Source organism: Callospermophilus lateralis, chromosome 5, assembly GCF_048772815.1.
Source record: "Callospermophilus lateralis isolate mCalLat2 chromosome 5, mCalLat2.hap1, whole genome shotgun sequence".
In the NCBI taxonomy this organism is placed as follows: Eukaryota; Metazoa; Chordata; class Mammalia; order Rodentia; family Sciuridae; genus Callospermophilus; species Callospermophilus lateralis.
In genome coordinates, this window is record NC_135309.1 from 150,324,147 (window position 1) to 150,349,734 (window position 25,588).

Sequence of the window (25,588 nt, forward strand, 5' to 3'; positions counted from 1 at the left end):
TGTTACTGATATACAGAAATGACTTTGATTTATGGGTGTTGATTTTATATCCTTCTACTTTGCTGAATTCATTTACTAGTTCTAGAAGTTTTCTGGTGGAATTTTTAGGGTCTTCAGTATAGAATCATATCATCAGCAAATAGTGCCAGTTTGAGTTCTTCTTTTCCTATGTGTATCCCTTTAATTTCTTTCGTATATCTAATTGCTCTGGCCAGTGTTTCAAGAACTATGTTGAATACAAGTGGTGAAAGATGACATCCCTGTCTTGTTCCAGTTTTTAGATGGAATGCCTTCAATTTTTCTCCATTTAGAATGATGTTGGCCTGGGGCTTAGCATAGGTAACCTTTATGATGTTGAGATATGTTCCTGTTATCCCTACTTTTTCTAGTGTTTTGAACATGAAGGGGGCTGTATTTTGTCAAATGATTTTTCTGTGTCTATTTAGATGATCATATGATTCTTATCTTTAAGTTTATTGATGTGATGAATTACACTTATTGATGAACCAACCTTATATATCTGGGATGAATCCCACTTGATTGTGGTGCACTATCTTTTTGATATGTTTTTGTATTCAATTTGCCAGAATTTTATTGAGAAATTTTGCATCTATGTTCATTAGAGATATTTGTCTGAAGTTTTCTTTTCTTTTCTTTTTTCTTTCTTTCTTTTTTTTATGTGTCTTTATCTGGTTTTGGAATCAGGGTGATATTGGCTTTATAGAGTGAGTTTGGAAATGTTCCCTCCTTTTCTATTTCCTGAAATAAATTGTAGAGTATTGGTATTAGTTCTTCTTTAAAGGTCTTGTAGAACTCAGCTGTGTATCCAGTCAGACCTGGGCTTTTCTTGGTTGGTAGATTTCTGGTGGCATCTTTTATTTTATTGCTTGAAATTGATCTGATTAAATTGTGTATGTCATCCTGATTCACTTTGGGCAAATTTTATGACTCTAGAAATATTTTGATGTCTTCAATATTTTCTATTTTATTGGAGTACAAGTTTTCAAAATAATTTCTAATTCTCTTCTGTATTTCTGTAGTGTCTGTTGTGATATTTTCTTTTTCATCATGTATGTTAGTAATTTGAGTTTTCTATCTCCTTCTCTTCATTAGCATGGCTAAGGGTCTGTCAATTTTATTTATTTTTTCAAAGAACCAACTTTTTGTTTTGTCAATTTTTTCAATTGTTTCTTTTGTTTCAATTTCATTGATTTCAGCTCTGATTTTAATTATTTTCTGTCTTCTACTGCTTTTTTGGTGTAGATTTGTTATTCTTTTTCTAGGGCTTTGAGATGTAATGCCAAGTCATTTATTTGTTGACTTTTTCTTCTTTTAAGGAATGAAATCCATACAATGAACTTTCCTCTTAGAACTGCTTTCATAATGTCCCAGAGATTTTGATATGTTGTATCTCTGTTCTCATTCACCTCTAAAATTTTTTAATCTTCTCTTTGATTTCTTCTGGAACCAATTGTTTATTCAGTAGCATATTATTTAGTCTCTAGGTGTTGGAGTGGATTTTATTTCTTATTTTATCATTGATTTCTAATTTCATTCCATGATGATCTAATAGAATGCAGGGTAGTATCTCTACTTTTTTTATACTTGATAAGAGTTGCTTTGTGGCAAAGTATATGGTCTATTTTAGAGAAGGATCCATGTGCTGCTGAGAAGAAAGTGTATTCTCTCATTGAAGGATAAAATATTCTATGTCAGTTAAGTCTAACTTATTGAATGTATTATTGAGGTCTATAGATTCTTTGTTCAGCTTTTGTTTGAAAGATATATCTAGTGATGAAAAAGGTTTGTGAAAGTCACCCAAAATTATTGTGTTGTGGTCTATTTGATTCTTGAACTTGAGAAGAGTTTGTTTGATGAACATAGATGCTCCATTGTTTGGGGCATATATATTTATAATTGTTAAATCTTGTTGGTGTATGATTCCCTTGAGCAGTATGTAGTGCCTTCTTTATCCTTTTTGATTGACTTTAGTTTGAAGTCTACTTTATTTGATATGAGGATGGAAACCCCTGCTTGCTTCTGCAGTCCATGTGAATGGTATGACTTTTCCCAACTCTTCACCTGCAGTCTGTGGATATCTTTTTCTATGAGATGAGTCTCTTGCAGGCAGGATATTGTTGGATCTTTTTATTTTTTTTAATCCAATTTACTAGTCTATGTCTTTTGTTTTGTGAGTTTAGGCCATTAATATTCAGGGTTATTATTGAGACATGATTTGTAATCCCAGCCATTTTTGTTTATTTTTGGTATTTAACATGACTTGATTTCTCCTCTAATTAATTTTTCTTTAGTGTAATACCTCCCCCTGATGATTTTCATTGTTGTTTTTCATTTCCTCTTTGTGGAATATTTTGCTGAGGAGGTTCTGTAGTGCAGGCTTTCTAGTTGTAAATTCTTTTAACTTTTGTTTATCATGGAAGGTTTTTATTTCATCATCAAATAAAATCTAAAGCTTAGTTTTGCTGGATAAAGATTCTTGATTGGCATCCATTTTCTTTCAGAGCTTGGTATATGTTGTTCCTGATCCCCTGGCTTTGCGAGTCTGTCTGGGTTGAAAAGTCTGCTGATATACAAATTGGTCTCCTCCTCACACTTCAGATAGAGCCCTAATATCCAGAGTATACAAAGAACTCAAAAAATTAAACAATAAGAAAACAAATAACCCAATCAACAAATGGGCCAAAGACCTGAACAGACACTTCTCAGAGGAGGACATACAATCAATCAACAAGTACATGAAAAAATGCTTACCATCTCTAGCAGTCAGAGAAATGCAAATCAAAACCACCCTAAGATACCATCTCACTCCAGTAAGATTGGCAGCCATTATGAAGTCGAACAATAACAAGTGCTGGCGAGGATGTGGGGAAAAGGGTACTCTTGTACATTGCTGGTGGGACTGCAAAATGGTGAGGCCAATATGGAAAGCAGTATGGAGATTCCTGGGAAAGCTGGGAATGGAACCACCATTTGACCCAGTTATTGCCCTTCTCGGACTATTCCCTGAAGACCTCAAAAGAGCGTACTACAGGGATACTGCCACATCGATGTTCATAGCAGCACAATTCACAATAGCTAGACTGTGGAACCAACCCTGATGCCCCTCAATAGATGAATGGATAAAAAAAATGTGGCATTTATACACAATGGAGTACTACGCAGCACTAAGAAATGACAAAATCATGGAATTTGCAGGGAAATGGATGGCACTAGAGCAGATTATGCTAAGTGAAGCTAGCCAATCCCTAAAAAACAAATGCCAAATGTCTTCTTTGATATAATGAGAGCAACCAAGAACAGAGCAGGGAAGAAGAGCAGGAGGAAAAGATTAACATTAAGCAGAGTCATGAAGTGGGAGGGAAAGGGAGAGAAAAGGGAAATTGCTTGGAAATGAAAGGAGACCCTCATTGTTATGCAAAATTACATATAAGAGTTTGTGAGGGGAATGGGAAAAAAATAAGAAGAGAAATGAATTACAGTAGATGGGGTAGAGAGAGAAGATGGGAGGGGAGGGGAGGGGGGATAGTAAAGGATAGGAAAGGTAGCAGAATACAACAGTTACTATTATGGTATTATGTAAAAATGTGGATGTGTAACTGATGTGATTCTGAAATCTTTGTAATGTTTTGAATAAAAAAAATAAAATAAAATAAATAAATAAATAAAAAAAACAAAACAAAACAAAAAAAAAAACAAATTGGTCTCCTCCTATATGTGATCTGATTCCTCTCTTATGTGGTTTTTAAGATTCTATCCTTATTATATATGCTAGGCATTTTCATTATAATGTGTCTTTTTGTAATTTTGTACATCTTGTATTTGGTTTTCCATTTTGTTTTTCATGCTTGGGAAATTTTGTGATATTACCTCATTGAAGAGATTGTGCATTCCTCTGGTTTGAAACTCTGTGCCTTCCTCTATTCCAATAACTCTTAGATTTGGTCTTTTGATGCTGTCCCATAATTCTTGAATGTTCTGTTCATGGTTTCTAAATATCTTCACTGTTTAATCAGCTTTATATTCCAGATTGTATACTTTGTCTGCATTATCTGATGTTCTTTCTTCCAAGTGATCTAGTCTGCTGGTTAAACTTTCTATTGTGTTTTTTTTTTTAATTTGGTTTATTGTATCCTTCATTTCAAAGATTTCTAACTGGTCTTTTTTTCAGAATTTCTATCTCTTTCTTGAAGTAATTTTTTGCTCCTGTATTTTCTCTCTTTGTTGGAGTGATCATTTTTTGCCTGTATTTGCTCATTTAGATAATTCCTTAATTCACAGATCATTTTAAGTATGAACCTTCTGAATTTCTTCCCTGATATATCATCAACTTCACTGTCCATGGGTTCTGTTATTGTAGTGTCCTGGTTTGTTTGGGGCACTTTCCTCCCTTGTTCATGTTGTCTGTGTGTCATCCTTTCTTGCAGTGTGAATCTGGGATACTACAGTTTCTACCCTATATTCTTCTAGTACCTGTGCAGAGTGTCTGAACCTCTCCTTGATGTTGAGTTTCCAGACCCTGCTGGTGTCCCTCAATGTATGCCACTACATCTAAAGCTGGTGGCAGCAATAACTGAGGTAACTCAAGATAATAGTTGAGGTGCCCCAAGATGGAAGCAATGTCTTACAGGAATGGCGGTGAAAGTGTGGGCCTCACACTCTTTTTAGGATATCTGCTCTGACTTGCAGCTGCTTCTAGGCCCCATCTGTTGTCAAAAACTGCATGGGGTACTGCATGGGAAAGGCTATGGCGATGACTGCAGTGTCCCAAGATGGAAGTGGGTTAGGCTTAGGCTTCCAGGTGGGGGGTGGTTGTGGCAAACTCGGACCTACTCTGTACCTGGGTCTTGCACAAGTTGGTATGGGCAGATCTGGGCTGGGCCTGGGCTCCAGCAATAGTCTGCTGTTTGGAAGAGGAAACCATGTGCTGGAGGCTGGGCTCTGTAGAGTGTTTGCCAGGGGAGGGGTGGACCTAGGCCTCCTGTGAGTCCAAGTTCCGCAGAGGCTGGTGTGGGTGGATCTGGGCTTGACCTATTGAATTCTTATGGAATTATTTTATTTCTCAAATTCTAACTCCTTAAGATGTAAACCTATGTTTCATCTTTGTATTTTCTACCTAGCAATATTTAGAGCATGATAGATACTCTATGACAAGTGAGTAACCAAATGATTACATTTGTAAATAAATCAATGTGTCTATCAATCAGTGGTTTTGTTTCTGTGCTTTCAACAGTATTTCCATTGAGTTTTGATTAAAATACAAAAAAAAAGGCATAATAGTTCAATTTTTAGTTCTGCTGTATGGTAACATTCTGTGTAATCCAAGGTGGCAATTCCTACATCAATTTTGTAAATTAAAATGTTAATGAAGAAAAGTCATGAAGCCTGACATTTTTCTTCCAGTTGTTCTGCCTTTACTCTCCAAAAGTATAAATGAACATCTGTGTATCTGAAACAAAAGGCAAATTAAAATGTGGGATTAATTAAGCATTTAATTGACAAACATAAATCTGAGCATTGTAGAGGTGGTAAAATCAATCATTTCCAATGTGTTATATTGGAGTGTTTTGATTTTACTAAATATTTACTGAAAGATGACTTGATCTGTAAAATTATACAGCAAAGAACATTAGCTTTTACATACAAAATTATCTTTGGAAGAATTGTCTATTAAATATTGTTGCTTAAAAATCCATGCTTTGCACAACTTTGTTATCAGGAGCCTTTATGTTTGACATTTTGGAAGCAAGAAAAGCAAATGGCTTAAAAAGGTGAAAAGCCAATTCATCATAATGCCTGACATTTCAAAGTTTTACTATCATTTGCAATTTAAAATTCAGAAATGATAACCACATTCAAAGGGTCTTACTGAAATATATGTATTTATCTGGGAAAACAAAAGAGTTACAAAAAGTTGATGGTTTTGAATTTGAATGTTTATGCCTCCCTATCTCACATTCAAATGTTATAAAATAATGAATTTCTGCCTTCTGCAAAAATAAAAATGCATTTAAAAGAAGCTGACTTTAAAAATCCAACATATGACTTTTCACCCATGGTTAAGAGAATTTTCTTGACCATGTATCATGTGATCTTTATTGATGACATAGTTTATTTTTAATCAAACTTGGGAGAAATGAGGAGATTTAGGGATGGGGAAAGGTTGATTAATGAGTACTAAGTGTATGGTTAGGTAGGAGTAAGAAGTGCTGGTGTGAGCTCTGGCATAGGGGGATAATCCTAAATTATAATTGTATATTGTATATTTCAAAACATCAGAATAAAGGATATTGAATGTCTTCAACATGAAGAAAAGTGATAGATAATTTAGGAGATCAATAATTTTACCCTGTTTTGGACATTACAAAATATAATGTATTTATATTGAAACATCACGTGGTAACCCATTAATATGTACAAGTTTTATGTTTTTGTGTATCAGTTAAATAATGCAAATACATAATAAAAATAAAAATATTAAACAATAAAACATAAAGGAACATAAAATATGTTTAAATATGTTATGGGAATTCTACTTGGAATGTCAATAATAATCATGATGTTGTTGTACACTTATACATAAGGTTTTCCTGGCCAGGGACTCCTATCTGGTAACATCAGGAGGTATTTTCAATAGTATCTGCGTCAGTATATATCTAACTTCTGGGATTCTACATTCCTATAGTCTCAGAAGTCCCAGAAGGTCCCCCTAAAAGTCCTGGAACCCAGATGACTTGAGACCCTAAATTTGATCAGCCACTTCACTTCTCTTTAAAGAAATCAGCATTAAGATTGAGAAACAGAATGGGCATCAGCCATTACAATGTTTACTCTTTTTCTTGTCTGGCATTGATAGTTCAGCTCCTCTCCTCTTGTAAAGAATGGCTTTTTCTGTGTATTATGATCAGCTTTCTTACAGTTACCCTCAGATCAGCAAAGCAAAGCATTCCTTTTCTTCCTTCCTTACAAATACTGCAAGTAGAAGCATCTTGTGGTTTGTACAATTGACAACTGCAGCCACTGTTCCAGGACAGATTGATAGAAACTCATATTCTCCTTAACATAACCCAGAAGTGCCTGTTCATCTACCTTATGGCTGAGGCACACATTTCATTGTTGCTCTGTGATCTAATTCAGACAAGAGGTAGCTGCTGCATTTTCAATTGATTTATAAAAATAGCTGGTTGCACTAGACACTATCTGACGTCAATGGAATCATTAAAAAGCAGTGACCAGCCTGCAGAATGTCTCCGTTGAAGCTACTGAAGCTCAGTGTGCAGACTTAAAGAGATATCATTTTTTTTTCTTTTTGACTAACAGCCATCTCTTCCTATTGCTAGGCAATTATCATCAGTCATTTAGCAAATATGTGGTCAATGTTTAAGTTCTTTGCACTACAGCATGGTGCATAATCTTGTACAAAAGTTCAGCCCCATGTGGGAAGGATTTAAATTCTGTGAATGTGGCAGGAATGGATTTTTAAAGACCTTTGAAAATTTCTCAGTAGACCCTTGTATAATTTTATTGGTTTCCAATGACAGCCTTTGTCCTGGAACTTCTAGCCATGACTGAGGCAGGAAGTCCCTGAAATTTTAATGGTAACCAATGTGGTACTAAGGCCCATGTATGCATTCTTTCTAAGAGTTGGAACTCATACCAGCAGCCAGACATGAATATAAAAATGTCACGGGGGACCAGAATTAGGAGTCTGCAAAATTTGCTATCCCATAAAAAGTTCTGCCAGTCCTTCTCTCCAGGATGGATTCCCCTCATTTTTCTTGCTATCAAGTTAAATTTGACCTGTCCTTCCAATGCACCTGATGACGTCTTGCTTGAACTCTCTAGCATTAATTTTCTTTCCCTTTCCTTCCTAGGCAGGCTGCTCCAGTTTACAGTCATTGCCTATCTAGGACCTTTATCAACTCTTTCTTGCACTTCCATAGAAGAATGCCCTCCTGACCCCTGACCAACATATCTCCACTGTGTCTTTCACCATACCTCAGTCGCAATCCTTCTAAATACCCACATGATCATGTTAGCCTCTTATTTAACCATGGGCAGTGTCTCCCTGGGTGGTGCTCCACTGCTTTCACATCTTTTAACCACATCCAAGCCAGAGACCAATTAACAAGTATAGTTGTATCTTGTGTACCTCTGTATCTTTAGGAACTAGAAAAGTACCTGGAAATAGTGATATTAAGTTAAAATATTAAGTCCATGAATGAGTGAATGTCATTTCTTCATGAGAGTTCAGTTATTAGTTGGGACTAAGTTTTTAATCTGGGCTTGAGTAAGCAGTTAACTTCTGTCTTGCTTGATTGATGAAAATAAGTTAAACGTTGTACTACATACTACTCTTTTTGGTGTAATTACCTTCCCCTTACCGGCCTTGGTAAGAAACTTTTCACACTTGAAAACAACATGTACAGGAAGATAGCAGGCTTTCTCAAGGGACTCTCAAGATACGAGGTCTTGTGATTTTGAACTTGTGTTGGTTAATTGTCTAGGTTAGCACATCAATGGGAAGTCAGACCTTGTTCTTTTAAATGCCTCAATAAACATGTTTATATCTTGTTGTGCAGATAATATTATAGCTAATCACTGAGCTTCACCACTAGGCAACTGTCAACGGAAAATGCAGAGCAATCAGATCAAATCAATAAGGTTGTCTAAAAGCAATTACAGGAAGGAGTGACATGGACTTGATGTTGTCTGACCTGTTTTAGAACTCTTTGATTGCATTTTTGGCTTAAATAGATTTACTGTAACCATGCTGTTATTGATAAGTATTTCAGGACACCTGGGAACAGAATAACCCTTCCTTCCCCTTTTCCTTTCTTCTTTCCATCCTTCCTCCCTCCCTCCATTTCTTTCTTCCTTTTTATTTTCCATTTCAGTGCAAATAGCATGAGTTTTGGAGTCATGTGCTCCTAGTTTTAAATGCTATTTACAAACTTTATAATGGTGAAATAATTTCTGACCTTTGGGAGGCCCTGATTCTTCTACTGCAAGGTCATCAGGGTTGAAACAAATAGCATGAAAGTAATAGAAGCAGAATACCTCTTAGCTTTTCTTCTGCACACTATGCTTTAATTTCCCTTTTATTTCTCCTTTGTCTTCATCTTCCTGCTCTATAAAGACCTTGGTGACTTTCTTTAATTTCCAGGATAGTGTCTAAAATTATGTCTTGCAGATTCTACAGAATTCTATAATTTAGAGAAATGTAAAACTTCCTTAAGCATATTAATAACTAGAAAAATACCGTTTCTCGTGTTGTAGTCATAAAGGGTCTATTTCCATTGACTGAAGAGTTTAGAATCTTTCTTCAATAGGATAAATGTCCACAATAGTATTATAGTGTTCCTTTAACACTCTCATAGTTTAGAGAAATTCTCTCTTCTCCAAAAAAAAAAGTTAGGGACCTAGTGATCTAAAATGTTATTAAGCAATGCAGGAGTAACCGGACCAGTTTGCAAACTAAGAAAATTAGTGACAGATGCAGCAATTATCAATTTACTACCTCAGTTCCACATCGCAGTTCATTGCCTGCCTCATGAAAATACAGCTGGGCCCTTTAAATGAATTTTCTTTGTCATCTGGCATAATGTTTAGCTTTATCAGTGGAAGACTTTGGGGGGAAATTACAGGAAGAGCATGTTATTCTCTGCCTGGTCCCGTCTTATTCCTCTAGCCAGGCTCCCGTGGCACAGTTTCTTCAGTGCTGAGTTTTCATTGCCCTCCTTCTCCAGTGCCCAGGCCCTGTAGTGCAGAGTATCCAGAAGCATCCATTGGCTAGCAGGTTCTCCTAAGAGCCTTGCCGATAATTTTGCAACGATGCATCCTTGAATGGGCATGTCCTTGAGCAAATCTTCCTCTGAACCCACTTGTGCAACACTGCAGTGAATTTGGGGGTATGACATCTCCTTCTGATGACTTTCTCCGGATGGCAAATGTCATCAAGTTCTAATGGCAAAGGGTCTCAGCAACTCTTCTTATATCCACAGAGCCACAGTTGTGCCCTTCCCAGTGAAGTATAGATCTTCGCCTTCTTTGGATGCTCTGTTTGAGCTCTAAGGATAGGTACTATCCTTTATTTCTGCTATTCCTAAATTCCCTATAGTTCTAGTTCTCCTTACTTTATGCTAGCCAATACCCCATTATTATAATCCTTTGTTATAGTTAATAATTATATATTAAAACTTCCCTGTTAAAACTACTGTGTGTGTTCTGTCTCTTTGTTTGATCTTGATGGATACACCAGAGTCTATTGTCTACATGGGACAATGAAACAATAAACCTGTTTCGTCTAGATGACATTCTGTAAATTTGTTAACAGAGGGATTTTTCTGTTTTCTCTTTGGAAGTAAGCCTTTTATAAAATGGTAAAAAAAAAATTAAAAAGGATATTGATCACGTAATTATTTCACATGAAAAGTCTGTAGAAAAAATGTAACAAAAGAAAAGTTGCAGGGGAAAAGACACACTATTTGAGCAAAGTGTGCTAAAAACATTGTTTTAAAAATGTCTATGAAAAATGTGAGAATGTTGTTCATGGTGACATTACAAGGAAAAAATACCACAAATGAGTTTTTTACCCACTAGTAATCTTATTTTTATTTTACATTATTTTGTCTTAAATTCAATAAACAACTAGCCTACTAAATGGTAGAGGAATCTATAAAATAAAAGAGATTGATAATAAATTATACGATTTTAAAACATGCAGTGGCTTTTACAGCATTTCTTCAAGATGTGTACCAAGTTTTAGTAACCTGAATGCAGATACTTCCCGCACCCTTACTCTCAATACCCATGCCTACACCAAATCCAAGAGTGTGATACGGTATGGAAACAGGGTCTTTGCAGATGTGATTAGTTAAGATGAAGTTGTACTAGGATACAACGTACACTAACCCAGTCACTGGTGCTTTCAGAAGAAGAGAAAACACAGAAAAATCAGGTGCCCTAAAGATAGAGGCAGAGACTAGTTATTAACCAGCCAAGGAAAGCTGAGGACTGCTAGGAGCAGTTTCTTCCTCAGAGCCTTCTGAAGGAGTCAATCCTGCCAACACCTTGATCTCAGACTTCCACTCTTCACATCTGTGATTTCAGACTTCCACTCTTCATTTCTGTTCTTCTAAGCCATCAGATTGTTGAAATAGTCCTAGTAAACCAATACTCAGTTACTCGACTAGTTGTTTGGAGTTCACTGATAAATCAGACAAAAATCCTTACTGGGCATATGGAGCTACTGCTCATCTTCTGTTATTTTTCATTTAATTTAAAAACATGTTTTTACAGGGTACATTTTTTAACTTAGAAGATCTTTCTCTTCTCACAACCTCATAAATTGCAGCTGCTGAAATAGGTCAAAATTTGGAAAAGTGGCCTTGGGGGTTAGGGGGCCTGTTTAGATAGGAGCATCAAAGTATATTTTAAAAATACTGTTAAAAGGACACCCTACAGAAAATCTTATGGAATTCCTAAATAGTAAGACGCACACACATGTACATACCACTGTGAACTTCATCTCCCTTCCTAATTCAGAAGTGGCTTATCTCATGTAACGTACAGATTGAATTCAGCCAATCATTTCAAAAACGACTTTAAGAACTCAGCTGAGGACTACATGATCTCCTTCAATTAGTATTGATTTGGGAGAAATAATTTGGTGCTACCAAAGCTATAACTTTCTCTCATTGTCAAACTATTAATTCAACTACATTAGCAACCTCTTCTAAAAATTGTCTCTCAGAACTGCCTGTTGCTTCCCGTACAGTAAGAATCCTAGTCCACATATATTCAGATTAAATGATACATCTAATATTCTCTTACATCGTGTGTATCTTAGAGATGTTTCTTTCCACTCTTTTTTATATGGAACAATGACTTTATTTTTATATTGCTTGTAATGCCTTAGTATAATGTGAATTTTAGCATAATGTGACTTTATTTTAATAATGACTGCAGGAATATGGATTTCTAGTTTTTAATTCTAACATCATAATAAAAACTTTGTTTCTGGAACATGAATAATACTTTTAAAAACAGACTTTTTCCTAGATAAGTATTTAATGTTGAAATACATTAATTAAAATGACTCCAGGGAAAGTGTATGTGGAAATTTCTTCTAATATTTTTGAAACTTTTCTCTAAGTTTGAAATAATTTAAAATTAAATAGTATGAACAAGTTAAAGCTAGAAATTACCTTAATATTTGATTTTACATTTCAACTTCCTACAGATTCAGAATTGAACTCAAAGCAAATTCAAGGTGAAGTTACAGAATAAATTAATAGAATGCCTACCTACATGGCATGGTTTCAGAGGTATAAGAAATTCTTTGCAGAGGGCACCTTCTACTTATGTCTGACTAGAGCACCTTTTACATCTTCTAGTACATCTTCTAATAGCAGAGTTTCTATTTTCCTTTCCTACCACTGCTAACCCATGTTCAGTCACAGCTAGGAGTGGGGCTGCCATAGGACCAACCAGTATATAGTTGTCACTGGTATCCATGGAGTCTTGGTTCCAGACCCCTGTGGATACAAAATCTGGGGACACAAAAATCTGTGGACAGTCAGATCTGTTGTGTAAACTGCACAGTGTTTGCATATAACTTATGCATATCTTTGTGTATATTTTGAATAATCTCTTGCTTATGTATAGTACCTAATATAAGATAAATTATATGTAATAGTAGTTATATTATGTTGTCTGGAGAATAATTACAAGAGAAAAGGTGTGCTTGTTCAATATAAGTATATTTCTTTTTCTGTGAATACTTTTGATCCATGGTTTGAATCCACAGATGCTATACCCCACTTTTGCTGGAACCCACCAATGTCAGAACCCACATAGGAACCTCCACAAGCTCAGCTGTGGGTACACAAGACTAATGGTCAGTGCTTGTTTGGGAAATTGGTTTCAGGCCCACAGCAGACCAATGAGACTCGATTCTGTTTCTTGTTTCAAACTACTTACTGGGATAAAGTATCTTTGATAATCTCGACTCAGTCTGAAAGGGTTCCACTTAAACAGTCACTGAAGAGAGAAAAAAAGAAAAAAACCTGAGAAACAGAAAAATCAAGCCCTGATGATATTGTTAGCCCAACACTATCTCTTCTTTGGGCCCCCATTAGTTTGCAAAGTAATACACTTTCTCCTCCTCTGTTGTGGCTTAAAATCATTTGAGTTGGACTTCTGTCACTTAGAAACTGAGCATGTTAAAATTAGCTTGGGATGAAAAATTAATATTTGGATGGCCGTTCACCAGGTTGGAATAATAGACAAATGTAAAGTCAGCTCTGCAAAGTCAGAACTCTCTTTCATGAGGACCCTGCAGCTCTGAGGGGGTGTCATAGTAACCCTCTTCTTGAGTGAGGGTGGCTGTTTGAAATTCTATAAGTAAGAATAAAAGACTCCGTTCTTGTGTGCAGGGATTTAAGTTACTTTGATATAGAGAAGCAGCCTCTTCTCAGTCCAGGACCAGAGCTTCACATGAGTTTCCACACACCACATGACAGCTGCCTGCAAAGTAATAGGGTCAAAGGAAGCAGGATTCAGACTCTCCTTTGCAGTCTAGACCTGACTTGACCCCTTTTACAGAGTCTTATTTTTCTTAGAATCTATCAAAACACTGGTGTTTAAATCCCATCTGCACTCCATTCTTGCACATTACAATTTTAGTGAGATGACCCTTGTTTCATCTTCCGGGTGGTCTGTCTCTTTGTAGTAGGTAAACAAATGACTTTATCGGACTGTAAGTAGTTACTGATGATTTTAGGTAGACAAAGCTTGAAAAACTTAAAGATTTTAGTTATATAACTTCCTTCCTTACAATAATTCTACCACTCAGATTTGATAATTAAAGATCTGGTCATTAATTCCTCCCCCTTAGTAAATTTCATGGGGAATTTGAGAGATTGAACTTATATGTAATAATAGTTATATTATATTGTCTAGAGAATAATTACAAGAGAAAGTGTTTAGAGTTGGGCTCCATAGACTCATCTAAGAGGCACACATGTCACAGTAAATCTTCATCGTTGGAAGCTTGTTTTGAAGGCAGAATCTAGTTTTATTCCTAACTTGCTTGTATTTAATTAAGATCTCAAGGTAATTGTATGAATGACAAAGTTCAAGAAGTATTGCTCTGGAGAGTTCCAAAAGTTTCTATGGGGTTCCTCAGGAAAACCTAGGGGCAAGGAAAGGAGACACCAAACTATTAACCTTTCATTGAAGAAAGCCCTCCTGTAATATATTGCTATGTGAGTGTCACTTTTCTGTGAATACTTAATTAAAATAAAAATCATTTGAAAAACTACTATTATAAGCCACATTACTATTTCATGGTGAATGAGCTCATTAAATTGTGTGTAAGGGAATAAGTTTTGTTTTCTGTGCACCAGGTGAAGAAGAATCCTACTAAGAGAAATTTGGGAATTCAAACACAATCTTCTACTCAATTTCCTCATTTTTCCATCTGTACAGAAAGGGCTTCTGGCAGGAACAGCTGGTTCTTTTAGACTACATGCATCTGGGGTTCTAGAATGAATTTGGAGGTGGTTTTTCAAAGACCTATTTGTATAAAACCCAAGGATCCTACTAGGATAATGTCTTGAGAAAAGGAAAAGCCAAAAAACCAAAAAAATGAATTTGACTAAGAAGAAAGCATTGGTCCTTGGAGGGGAATGGAAATGGAACTGTGAAGGCCCTATATTAGAATGCATCCTGAGAGAGAAGCATTTCCTCACCTACCTTCACATGGCCCAAACCATTCATCCCTTTGCCACCTGAGGACTCTACCTTCATAGGGATGCCCAGGTGGGCATAAGCAGGGCCTACTGGTAGGTTGCTTGGCCTGGCAGAGAAGGGGCAGATACTGTAGTCTCCAGCAGCTGGTAGACAGGGGAGGGCATGGAGGTTTTTGTATTAAGCACATAGGAGACATCATCTGCATACTCAAACAAGTGTAGGGAAGGAGAGGGTCTTCCAAAAGGGAATGGGAGCTGGGGACTCATGTGGGAGCAGGCATCCGTGGAATTTAATTAACATATTCATGCAAACCCATATGTATCTACTGGCAGGTGAGGGACAGGAAAATTGAGGAAGAGATTTTGCTGACATTCGAAATATAATCTCTTCCCCCATCCTTTCTTGGTTCTTTTAAAATACATCCATTATAAACCAAGTTCCCCTGAATGAATATTCTCCACAAATATTTTTTTGACTTTATAACTAAGAGGTAGGAGATTTTTAGACTTGGAGAGAACACCATGCAGTGTATTTCCCCCCTAAATCTTCCTCATATTCTTAGTATTCCTCCAAGGAATTCAAGGGGTATTCTTTAATGAACCCTCATCTCTCAAGCGTCTTGGTACATTCATGGTATTTATCAGGCATTTGTCCACAATTCAATTAAGTCACAACCAGGCACAATTTTATTTCATTGTTTCCAAACATGTTTCAATACCTTGTTGCACCCTGGGAATACAAAAATAGAACTTTCAAGGCTTAAGTTAAAGATTTTTATTGTTGTTCAGAAATTAAAGAATACAGTTTAATATATGAGCAGTTATGTTGACACAAAGATTTTTTTCTTAATTATTTCTGTGCAAAACCACCAGAAGTCAAACTTCATGTTATTATGGGAAAAAAAAAGTATGTGGAGAATAAAAGTTAGGCAGGGAGTGCTTATTAACTCCCAGCAGCGGAGTTCTCCCCTACCTATTCTTCTTGTCACTTAATGACACCAAATCCCACTTCTGAGAATTTAACGTGGTTTTAATGTGGTTTGCCTTTGCCTAATAGCTCCAGATGCTTCCAAGAAATTTTCTACCCACAGGACTGAAGGATGAATTTCGGTAGCAGGTGCCCCATTATATTTAGGATCACTTCTTCCTACCTAATCTCAGCACGGTCATTATTATGACTAACTTTTAAGGACATATATTGAAATCCACATGGTGAGCCATCGTTAAAATATTCTACCATGCAACAGTATTTCCTTCCATTTAAAAAGAAATATCTGCTTTAATTCCAGATGATGTTTTTACTCCATCGGTCCTGATAGCATCACTGTTTTTACCCTCTGTGGAGGAGATACTTCTTTACTTGTTGTGCTCTGCTTACCTGAAATATAAAAGTCTACTTGTTGTCATCCTAAAGCTATATCAGCTTCCTCTTTGGAGTGTGAATCATTTCTGCTGTAGCCTAGAAGTGGGGGGGGGGCAGGTGAAGGGATGGAGCCTCTGGATTTGCCCATGTACAGAGTCATGAACATAGTGGCAGTTAGAATGAGGGAGTGAGTGGGCATCTGCTCTTTACCATCTGTTTCTGTGACTTATTTCCAATTATGCTTATTTTATAAGTTATCGTTTTTTTCCCCAGGGTCTCAGGAATATCTGTGTTTGAACAATTTTACTACTTGGAGATATTTCTTTGAAAAGGTCATTGAGAATGAGTTCTTGTTTTTTTTTTATATTCTTTAAGGGGACAGAATAATACCACCTATTAGCTCTAGTGAGAAACTCCCAAGGAAGATGCCCTTTGTTATGGTCTGGATCTGCGGTGTTCCCCTGCAAACTCATATGTTAGACGAGGCAAGAAACTTTAGAGGTGAAATGACTGGGTTATGAGAGCCTTAACAGAGTCAATGCATTAATCTGCTCGAACGGATTAACTGGGTGGAAACTATAGGCAGGTAGGATGTGGCTGCACAAATTGGGTTACTGGGGGCATGTATTTCATTCCTGGTGAGCAAAGTGCTCTCTCTCTCTCTCTCTCTGTCTCTCCCACCTTCATGCCCCCACTTCCTGATGTCCATATCCTGAGCTGCTTTCCTCTTCCACACTCTTCTGCCATGATGTTCTACCTCACCTCGGACCCGGAGCAAGACTATAGACTGAGACCTCTGAAATCGTGAGTGCCAAATAAATTTTTCTCCTCTAAAATTGTTCTTGTTAGGTCTCTTTTGGTCACAGCAGCAAAAAAGCTAATTAAAACACCCTTTGTTCTTTCTTTTAAGGAACTTTTTTGGAAATGTCTTATTGTGCTTATCAGAGGCCTGCCACATAGTAGCCAAATGTTTGCTGAATGAAACTAAAGAAATGTTATATTAAGGACACACAGTAATCATGTCAGATATTATATGTAGACACACAGATCAGTACAGCTTTAGAAACAGAAATGTCATGAATGTGATAGTTTATATAACAAGTAGAGCCTTTTGAGGGTCTTATATCCAAGTGAACACCAAAGATAACTTGAACCATATTTATTTACTGGACTTCCATTATAATTACATTATCATGCTTAAATTTTATATTAAAGCATGATGTGTACCCCAACATATAGGTTTTATTTGGTGAAATACAAATGCAATTCCATCTCTGGAATCATGTCTCATGTGTTAGATACAGTGATGTCTCAGCAAAGGAGATTTTTCTTCACTTTAAGATTTTAACTTGATGGTGTTTTGCAACAGAAATATGATATTTTATTGTATTATTGCTGTTTGTTGTATTATTGCTGTGTTGATATTGACCTTCTTTTTGATCATATCAGAAGCTAACATTATTGGATCTCAGAGATTCCTAATTTTGAAATATCAAAGCTCTCGTGGCAGTGCCTTTATTGGTAGAAAATATGTACAATATTTGTGGAGGAAATTCTAATATGATGATCACAATTTTTAAAAAATGAGATTATTTTCTGATGTTCTGAGTCATGTTCTATTTAAGTGATCCATACTTTGGGGTGTATAATGAAGCATTGATGAATATGAATTAAGGAAAAAAAATAAAGATAACTGGTGCCAGGACTTTATTAGCATTTCACTGGATACAAAGAAACTGTTTTTACATTAAGAACACAATAATATCAAAAAAATCCACATTTGCTATACAGACTGTAAGCATTAATTTTTTTTTTCACAACACGTTTATTAAAGTGTCAATGACCAGATCCTAAAAAGAGAAGGCACAGATCTGTCTCACTCTGGTGAATTTCTGGCATCTGATAAAGGAAATGTCACCAGCTTTGAAGGTTCTCATTCTCCAGAATGAAGCAAATCAACACAAATTTGTATAGGCAGGAATCAAGAGATGGAAATGTTAAGGGATTTAGGTTTTCCTATATCATTTGGAGGAATGCTGTTCTAGGACTTCATTCACCTTCAGTTTTGTCAAGGATTCAGTGTTGGAAACAATAGTGTTAGAAAGCTTTGTTCTAGGAATTCCAACATGGTTCTATTCTCTGAAAACTTCTAGAAACCATTTGTGCATCTCTTTATTCATAATCCAGGGATTCTTGGGTTTTCAATTTCTATAAAAATGGACTAGTCATTATAATTTTCTTTAGCCAGTGTCCCTGGCAGGTGCTGGTGTTCTGTTCCAGAACAGCTGACCAACTTCACCTGTTTTAGTGAAGTACTTGACAGGGCCATAGCTCAGACTCCTCTCTTCCCAAAGTGAAGAGTTCTTTTCTACTTCAAATTTTATATTTTGTGGTACAGTGTTAATGGGAGTGAAGGGATAATGGATTAATTTGTCACCTTTCTGAAAGAAAAAGAAACTGAATTTTAAAAGTGGTTCTGGTACTAAGTTAGAAGGTACTGCTACTTTACAAGAGCATTTTTAACACGGGTATGTTTTTCATTTTCTCAATTACTGGGTAATGTTTCTTAAGGAATAAATGGGGAGACTATGTGCTTCAAAACAGGCTAATGACGGGAAATTTTGAATGATATAGCACTAATGAAGATAATTGCTTGATTATTCCCATCTTTTTTTTTTTGAGACAGTGTCTCACTATGTTGCTCAGGGCCTCACTAAACTGCTGAAGTTGGCTTTGAACTTGTGAGCCTCCTGCCTTAGTCTCCTGAGTAGCTGGGATTATGGGTTGTGCCAGCAGGTCCAGCTATTCCCTTCTAGTTTTGAATTGGTCCTTCATAAAACATTTCCGGGACCTGGTGTGGAACAATATTTTCCTTCATGAAAGGTACACCAACAGCAGATTTGCACAAGGTGTCTTAACATAATGACACAGAGGGAGGTAGATCTCACTCCTCATGGGTAGCCCAGTTGGAAAAGATAGAGAGGCAGTGTGGATAGGGTGCCAGATTTAGGAAAAAATACAGAATATATCCATTTTAATTTGAATTTCATATAAGCAGTTTTTAGTATATTTGATGAAATATATAAGAAATACACTAACATAATTATTTATCCAAAATTAGAATGTTACCAATGTCCTGTATTATTTGGCAACACTAAATATTAAAAACAAATTCTTGGAGATGGAGGAAATAAAAAGTTTAATTAATATTTCATATCCGGATCCCAGTCTAAAGAAGATTGTAAGATTTTTGTTTTGAGCATAACTGCCAGGATAGATTCTTAAAATCATGAGCTTTCTACCGGTGGGATGCACACAGGGCAGACAGGAATAGTGTGAGTGCTGAATGCTTATTTTTTGAAAAGAGAACCATATTGGAACCACATCATGTTGATGGAGCTTCAGCAACTTTCACAGAGCCAAGGTGGTTCATTTTACTTCAGAAGATCCAGTTTTCAAAAATAATGGTCTAGAGAAAAACTATTTGTAATGAAAAAGTTATCATTAAAGCAAAAATCTTTTTACAGAGTTCCATGTTGGGAATAAGAACTTTAGCAATGCACTGGTTCTGATGGAAGCAAAATGTGAATTTATTCTATTTGTATGATGATGAATTTAGTGAATTAATCAATGCTTGGTCGTTTTGAAAAACATAGGTGCTTTGCAAACTGGACTGTTTGCTTGTGGGAACTCAGAAAACTTCTAAAGCACATACCACATAAGATTTTTCTTTTTTAAAAAAGTCATCTTTAACAAAAACATAATTTCTGTTTAAGGTTTAAATCCAAATTGCAGCAATGACAACCAAAAAAAAAAAATGGTGACAAATTAAGGCTGGTCATAATGTGCCCTTTTTCTTTAGGATATGTTTGATATTTAGTAAGGTACAATATATTTACACATACCACTGACAAGCACATAGCTTTGACTCATACAAATATACATTTAGAACTAATAACTATAAAATAGTATCACAAGTGAAATAAAAATTACACAAGTTTTAACAGATTCAGTCAACACCTTTTACAAATTCTACAGAACATTTTATCACTGTCATTGGGAAAACAAACAATTTGAAGCATTATTTGAAACCATATGGAACACAGGAGCCACCAATAAGTTATGGCAAATATAGCATTTACACCACGGTGTTACTGAACCTAGTTGAGAAAACAAAGTGCTGCAAAATAAAACACTTCAAAAATCATATTTAGCATAGCCTGAGGTGCACTGCATTATTTTCTCTTAGCAATTCAAAAGGTGAACACTCTTTCTACGGAGCTCCTGTTTAGTTGTGTAATCAAAGGTTAAAAGATTGTGTCACTGAATATTTGTAAAACTGTAGAATTGAAAAACTCATGAAAACATGCATTTCCTGAGACTTCCAATTTTCTAGTCTGGAATCCTAAAAGGGGAGAACAACATGTAACCTTGCTTTGCTAAAACATGTCAGAACCTCAAAGGACTTTTGACACCTTTAAGTGAAGATGTATATGTGTGTGTAATGCATATTCAAAGTCCATTGTCCAGCTTAGATTCTCTAGCTTCAAGTGTCATTGACAATGTAGTTAGACCACTAGTGCCACGTGTGTCCTATTTCTGATGGTCTCACTTTTCATTGGTTTTCAAATAATTTTTCTCCCCTTAAATATTTAAATACTTGAGCTATGTTTATGCCTACTAACATAGGAGATGATTGATTTTAAGAATCAAAATTGCAAAAGAACCAGGTTGGATAATTAGATGCAGTTCTTACTTGAGTGTGTGTGTGTGTGTGTGTGTGTGTGTGTGTGTTTATGTGTGTGTGTGTGTATACATACACACAGGTGCATCATGCCAAACACTTTGTATTCTAGTACATTCACTGTTAGGTGGCGCTCCATGAAAAGTGAGTTTTCCCAGTATGGCTGAAAGTGAATATTGAGGTCATCATATAGAAAATCCTAAGGCTTTTAAAGGATGCTTCCTCATTCCTTATGTTCACATGACTACGTACTAATAAAGGAAACATAAATGACTATGGCAGGAGAAGTATTCACCATATTGGTGCTCCAAAACTGCTGACAGGAAGGCAAATGTATAAATGATATCCTTTGCTTATTTCCCCTCACTTCACCCACTCCTTTGATTTCCTGATGAAGACTGGGTAAAAGTTGGATTTTATTTTAGTTTTTTGCCTTGTAGGACTTGTGACATAAAGTCTTAAGAAGCAAAGCAAAAAAATGCACCAAGATGTGTTTACTACATCTTGGGGCCTCTTTGTAGCCCTTGTGCTCCTACCTCTCTGAAAACACAATGCCCAGCGGAGACAAAGGAGCATAGGGGGAGGGTAAACTTGAAATGCATCCCCGGTTCTCCATGTAAGAACCATAGCCTGCTTCCTAAGTGTGCTCCAGGGCAGGACCAATGAACAGACACAGCCAAAGGCACCTCCTTGCCATTCCCTCTCCAAGGAATCTTTAGTGAATTCTCTCAGGGTTCTTTACTATCTCTACCCTCCTTTAGAATTAAGGCAAGTCTGTTTACTCTTAGTGCCTGCTACAGAGGTGGCACTGTATGTCCACGTGGAAATCAGAACATTAGATTGAAAGTACCTTTTGTCTAACAAGGTCTTTGTGTGCATATCGCTAATGGCAATCAGAAGCTTTCCTCAGTTTACAAACTGCACTGTCGAATGCTTCCTCAAGTTTGTTATTTCCGGCACCCAAATGACAAATATAACAAAGTTAATTCTAAGCAAACATTATAGGAAAGCATTTAATTTCAAGAAAATACAATATAGTTACCTCTATATTTTATTCATTTTCGTTAATAGGCTGAAAGATCTGTTTTCTGTCATATTTATAAGTTAAATCCTGTGTCATAACAAGTGTAATTGCTGAAATATCTGGAGTGATGAATGATGAAGAATCAGCAAAAAAAAGTCTGTTCAAAAAGCAAATTTACAGGACATAAACTTCAATAGCCCATAACCTTTTAAAAAGAATTCATGTTCGGTTGCACATAAAGAGCAGGTAAAAAGGGAAAAAAACTGTAATGGAAGAGAAAATAGAAGAAAAGAACTATATTTTGTAAATATTTGAGTTCTAAACTATAATATTTTTACAAAAATATTTTAATATGATCAGTTACTCAATTTTCAAAGGTTGTGTCCATCCTTTTTTTACATTGTTAAGAGACTAAGTGTTAAAATTAAATTATTTAATAATGATGTTTTCACTTGAAAAGAATTATACTGTATCTGTCTATTTTTTTGTGTGTTTGTGTATATTTGTATCTGCTACTTGCATAGGAGTGGGTATGTGTAGGTATATTGTGTATGACAAAGAATATACACTCAACTGGAATGTCCAAATGTATCTGTTGCTTATAAAATGTAAATGTGTGCTACTTGGTCTAAACAGGTACTACATTTTTCATGAACATTCTGTTCAGTATAAAAAATCTTTTATTCCCTCTCTGCAGTTACTGTTAAGTACTGTTTTCTGACAATGAATATTCATAATCTCAAAATCAAATCTTGATTATCCATAATCTTGACATATGTAATCAACTCCCTTACCTAGGTCTAAGATATTAAGTTATACATCTTGCACTTGGATTAATTAAAAGCTGAGGGCATGCTTCTTATTTCTCCATAGTCTCAATTTGTATGGAATTGCACTGTCCCAGAAAAATATGGAGGTGCGATTATTTCTAAATATGAAGATAAAAATACTTCAAAATTGTAAGTATTTCAACAAATTTCATAGATTTTTATAAATGCCTCACAATATTCCTGTGATGCATACAGGTAAGGGGGCATTGTGCTTTTGAAAACTAATTTTTGGAATTGTCAACTGTTGTAAAGACACCAAAAGGAGGCAGTGCTCAAACTGTGTTATCACTGTCCTTTCCTAAGGGCTTGAATTATCAAAAGTTAGGTCACAGAATCTTTGTATGACACTTTTGCCCCCTGCCTTCATCTAACCTCTAGAACAGGATAGATCCCAGAAGTGATGAGTGATTGCCAATTTGAAACAAGTCTGTCCAGATCACACGTATTTCAAGGATTTCCTAGAGATATTTTATGGATCGTTGTGGTTTGGTGGATGTAGTTTTGAAGACATTGCTCTAAAACACTCTTCCGCTACTCTTCCTTTCTCCTTTCTTCCTGTCAATTGAAACTTCTTGAGAAATGTTCCTGAAAACCTGGGATTCAGAACATATTTGGAAATCCTGACTTATATCTTTCTTTGTTCTTCCTTTTATTTAAATCAAAATTGTTAAGAAAGTTATTGGAAGAATCCAGATTTCTGATTTTAATGCATTTGCTATAACATCATTTACTGGGTATTTGCAGGGTATTATTACTTCTAGGGGTTGCTGAACTAAAGTGACATCCATCTCCCCCCACATACCTCACTCCTCATTTTTTACTAGGGAGTTGGCACTCAGTCCTATCAAAAAAATTTTTACACTATAGTTATAGCTGCCTTAAATGGAAACACTGTGACACACTATTGTTTTTATATAACACAAATATCACTGATTATGGCCTCCAATATCACTGATGCAGGGAAACTGATTGGATGCACATTTTCTATGACCAAAAATTGGCTATGATTGCCCAATTGCAGACGACTACAGAATATTATATCAAGTCCCACAAAACAAATAAATTTCAGTACAACAAGGTAATACACATTATGTTGGACATTCAGTTGTTTTGAGTACCATACAGCATCTGATTAGAAAGAGCGAGCAACAGAGGGAGTGGAAAGGTTAGAGAGTTTAGACAGTAAAGGAGCCCTAAGTTGAAATTATAAAATGCAATCAAGTAACCACTCATGAGTTGTACGTTAAAAGACTAATTTCAAAAAACAAAATTCACTATACTTTTTTATCCCTAACACTAGAAGTAGATTTCGCTCATCAAATAGGAAATGAAATATTTATAGTAAATTGTGACATAATCACTGAAGAAATGATTTCCCCTTTTCCCCACCCACTACAAGCCCTAATCCTTTCCAAGACTCAGTGGAAAAGGAAAATCAGAGTGTTTACAGATAATACACCTAATACAATGAGTCTTCTCTATCTTATTCATGGCCACTCCAAATAGAACTATCAAGTGTTGGCTTCACCTTCATCAAAGATATAGTTGAGCTTTATGACAGTGCTGATAAAATCACCAAGTTCTACAAAATCAGCAGTGACAATATTGATGCCACTCTCTCCTGGCTTCTGCGTGCGGACCCATTGCATCATGGCAGGAAGAGCTCTGAGAAAGAAAAAAAGAGAGAGAAGTCACAGAAAGCAAGATATTATCTCCCAAGGTCTATAATTCTCAAGCTTCTCTTTAATTTTCTAATTTTTTAAAGTAAATGTTCCATATTATGTGGAAAATGTGACAATTTGGCTTCATCTTTTCCCATTTGGATGTCCTTTATTTTTTTCTCTTGCCTGGTTGCTCTAATGCATTTTTCCTTCATTGATAGAAGCATGATATATGCTTAGGAACAGGGGATGCAAACAGCCATGTTACTGATGTTAGTGATGGTGTGTACTATGACAGCATACTGCAGTGAAATCTGCTGTGTCTTGAGGGCAGCAGGAAGGGAGCTCTCCATGATGAAAGCATAAATAAACTAAGACAAGAGAGATGATGGTATATTAATAAAATTTAATGAAATACACTTGAACATTAAATTCCTGGAAGACATGAAGAGGAAATGGGAGATAAGTGATTAGTGGAGAAGAGAAAATGATGAGTTAAGAATCCTGAAGAAATTATGTAACAAAGTTACAGGAGCAATACTGGAGAGAGAAGAAAGAGAAAAGAAAAGAAGAAAGAGAAGAAAGAGAGAAGAAAGCAATGCTATGAAGCTATAATAATCAAAACAGCATGGTCTTAGTAAAAATAATAATAATAATAAGTCACATAGGCCCAGTGGAACAGAAAAGAAAGCCTAGAAATAAATTCATGCATCTAAAGCCAAATGATTTTTTTTTTTTTAAAAAGTGTTAAGAACATGCATTGGAGAAAGGATTTTTTTTTTCAGTTAATGGTGGGAGGAGAATGGGATATCCACATGCAGAAGAACAATGCCAGATCTGTATCTCTTCTTATAAAAATCAACACAAAATGAGTTAAAGATCTAAATGTAAGACTTGAAACTATAAAAATACCAGAAAAAAGAAAACTACTAGAAGAAAAGATACAAAACCAGTTCCAAACGTTAGAATAAAAAAGATTTTTTTTGGAAAGAGATTTCTTTCCCGGAAGTAAAAATAAACAAGTGGGATTATATCAATCTTCTGCACCATTAAGAAAAAAAAATTAACACAGCAAAGAAACAACCTTCAGAATGGGAGAAAATATTTGCAAACTATATATCTGACAAGGGATTAATATTAAAAATATACAAATAATACACACATTACAATAGTAAAACAAACAAAACCCACA

At 35.7% G+C, this 25,588-nt stretch overlaps 1 protein-coding gene across 1 annotated transcript in view; it reads right to left on the reverse strand.

Annotated features, from left to right (window-relative positions):
• Window positions 1-24,246: 24,246 nt before the first annotated feature.
• The window catches only part of Plcxd3 (phosphatidylinositol specific phospholipase C X domain containing 3), a 133,364-nt gene continuing 132,022 nt past the window's right edge, over window positions 24,247-25,588 (reverse strand). The window contains exon 3 of the mRNA XM_076856210.2: window positions 24,247-24,400. Within this exon, the coding sequence (XP_076712325.1) occupies window positions 24,247-24,400 (154 nt within the window). The remainder of the gene's footprint in view (window positions 24,401-25,588) is intronic.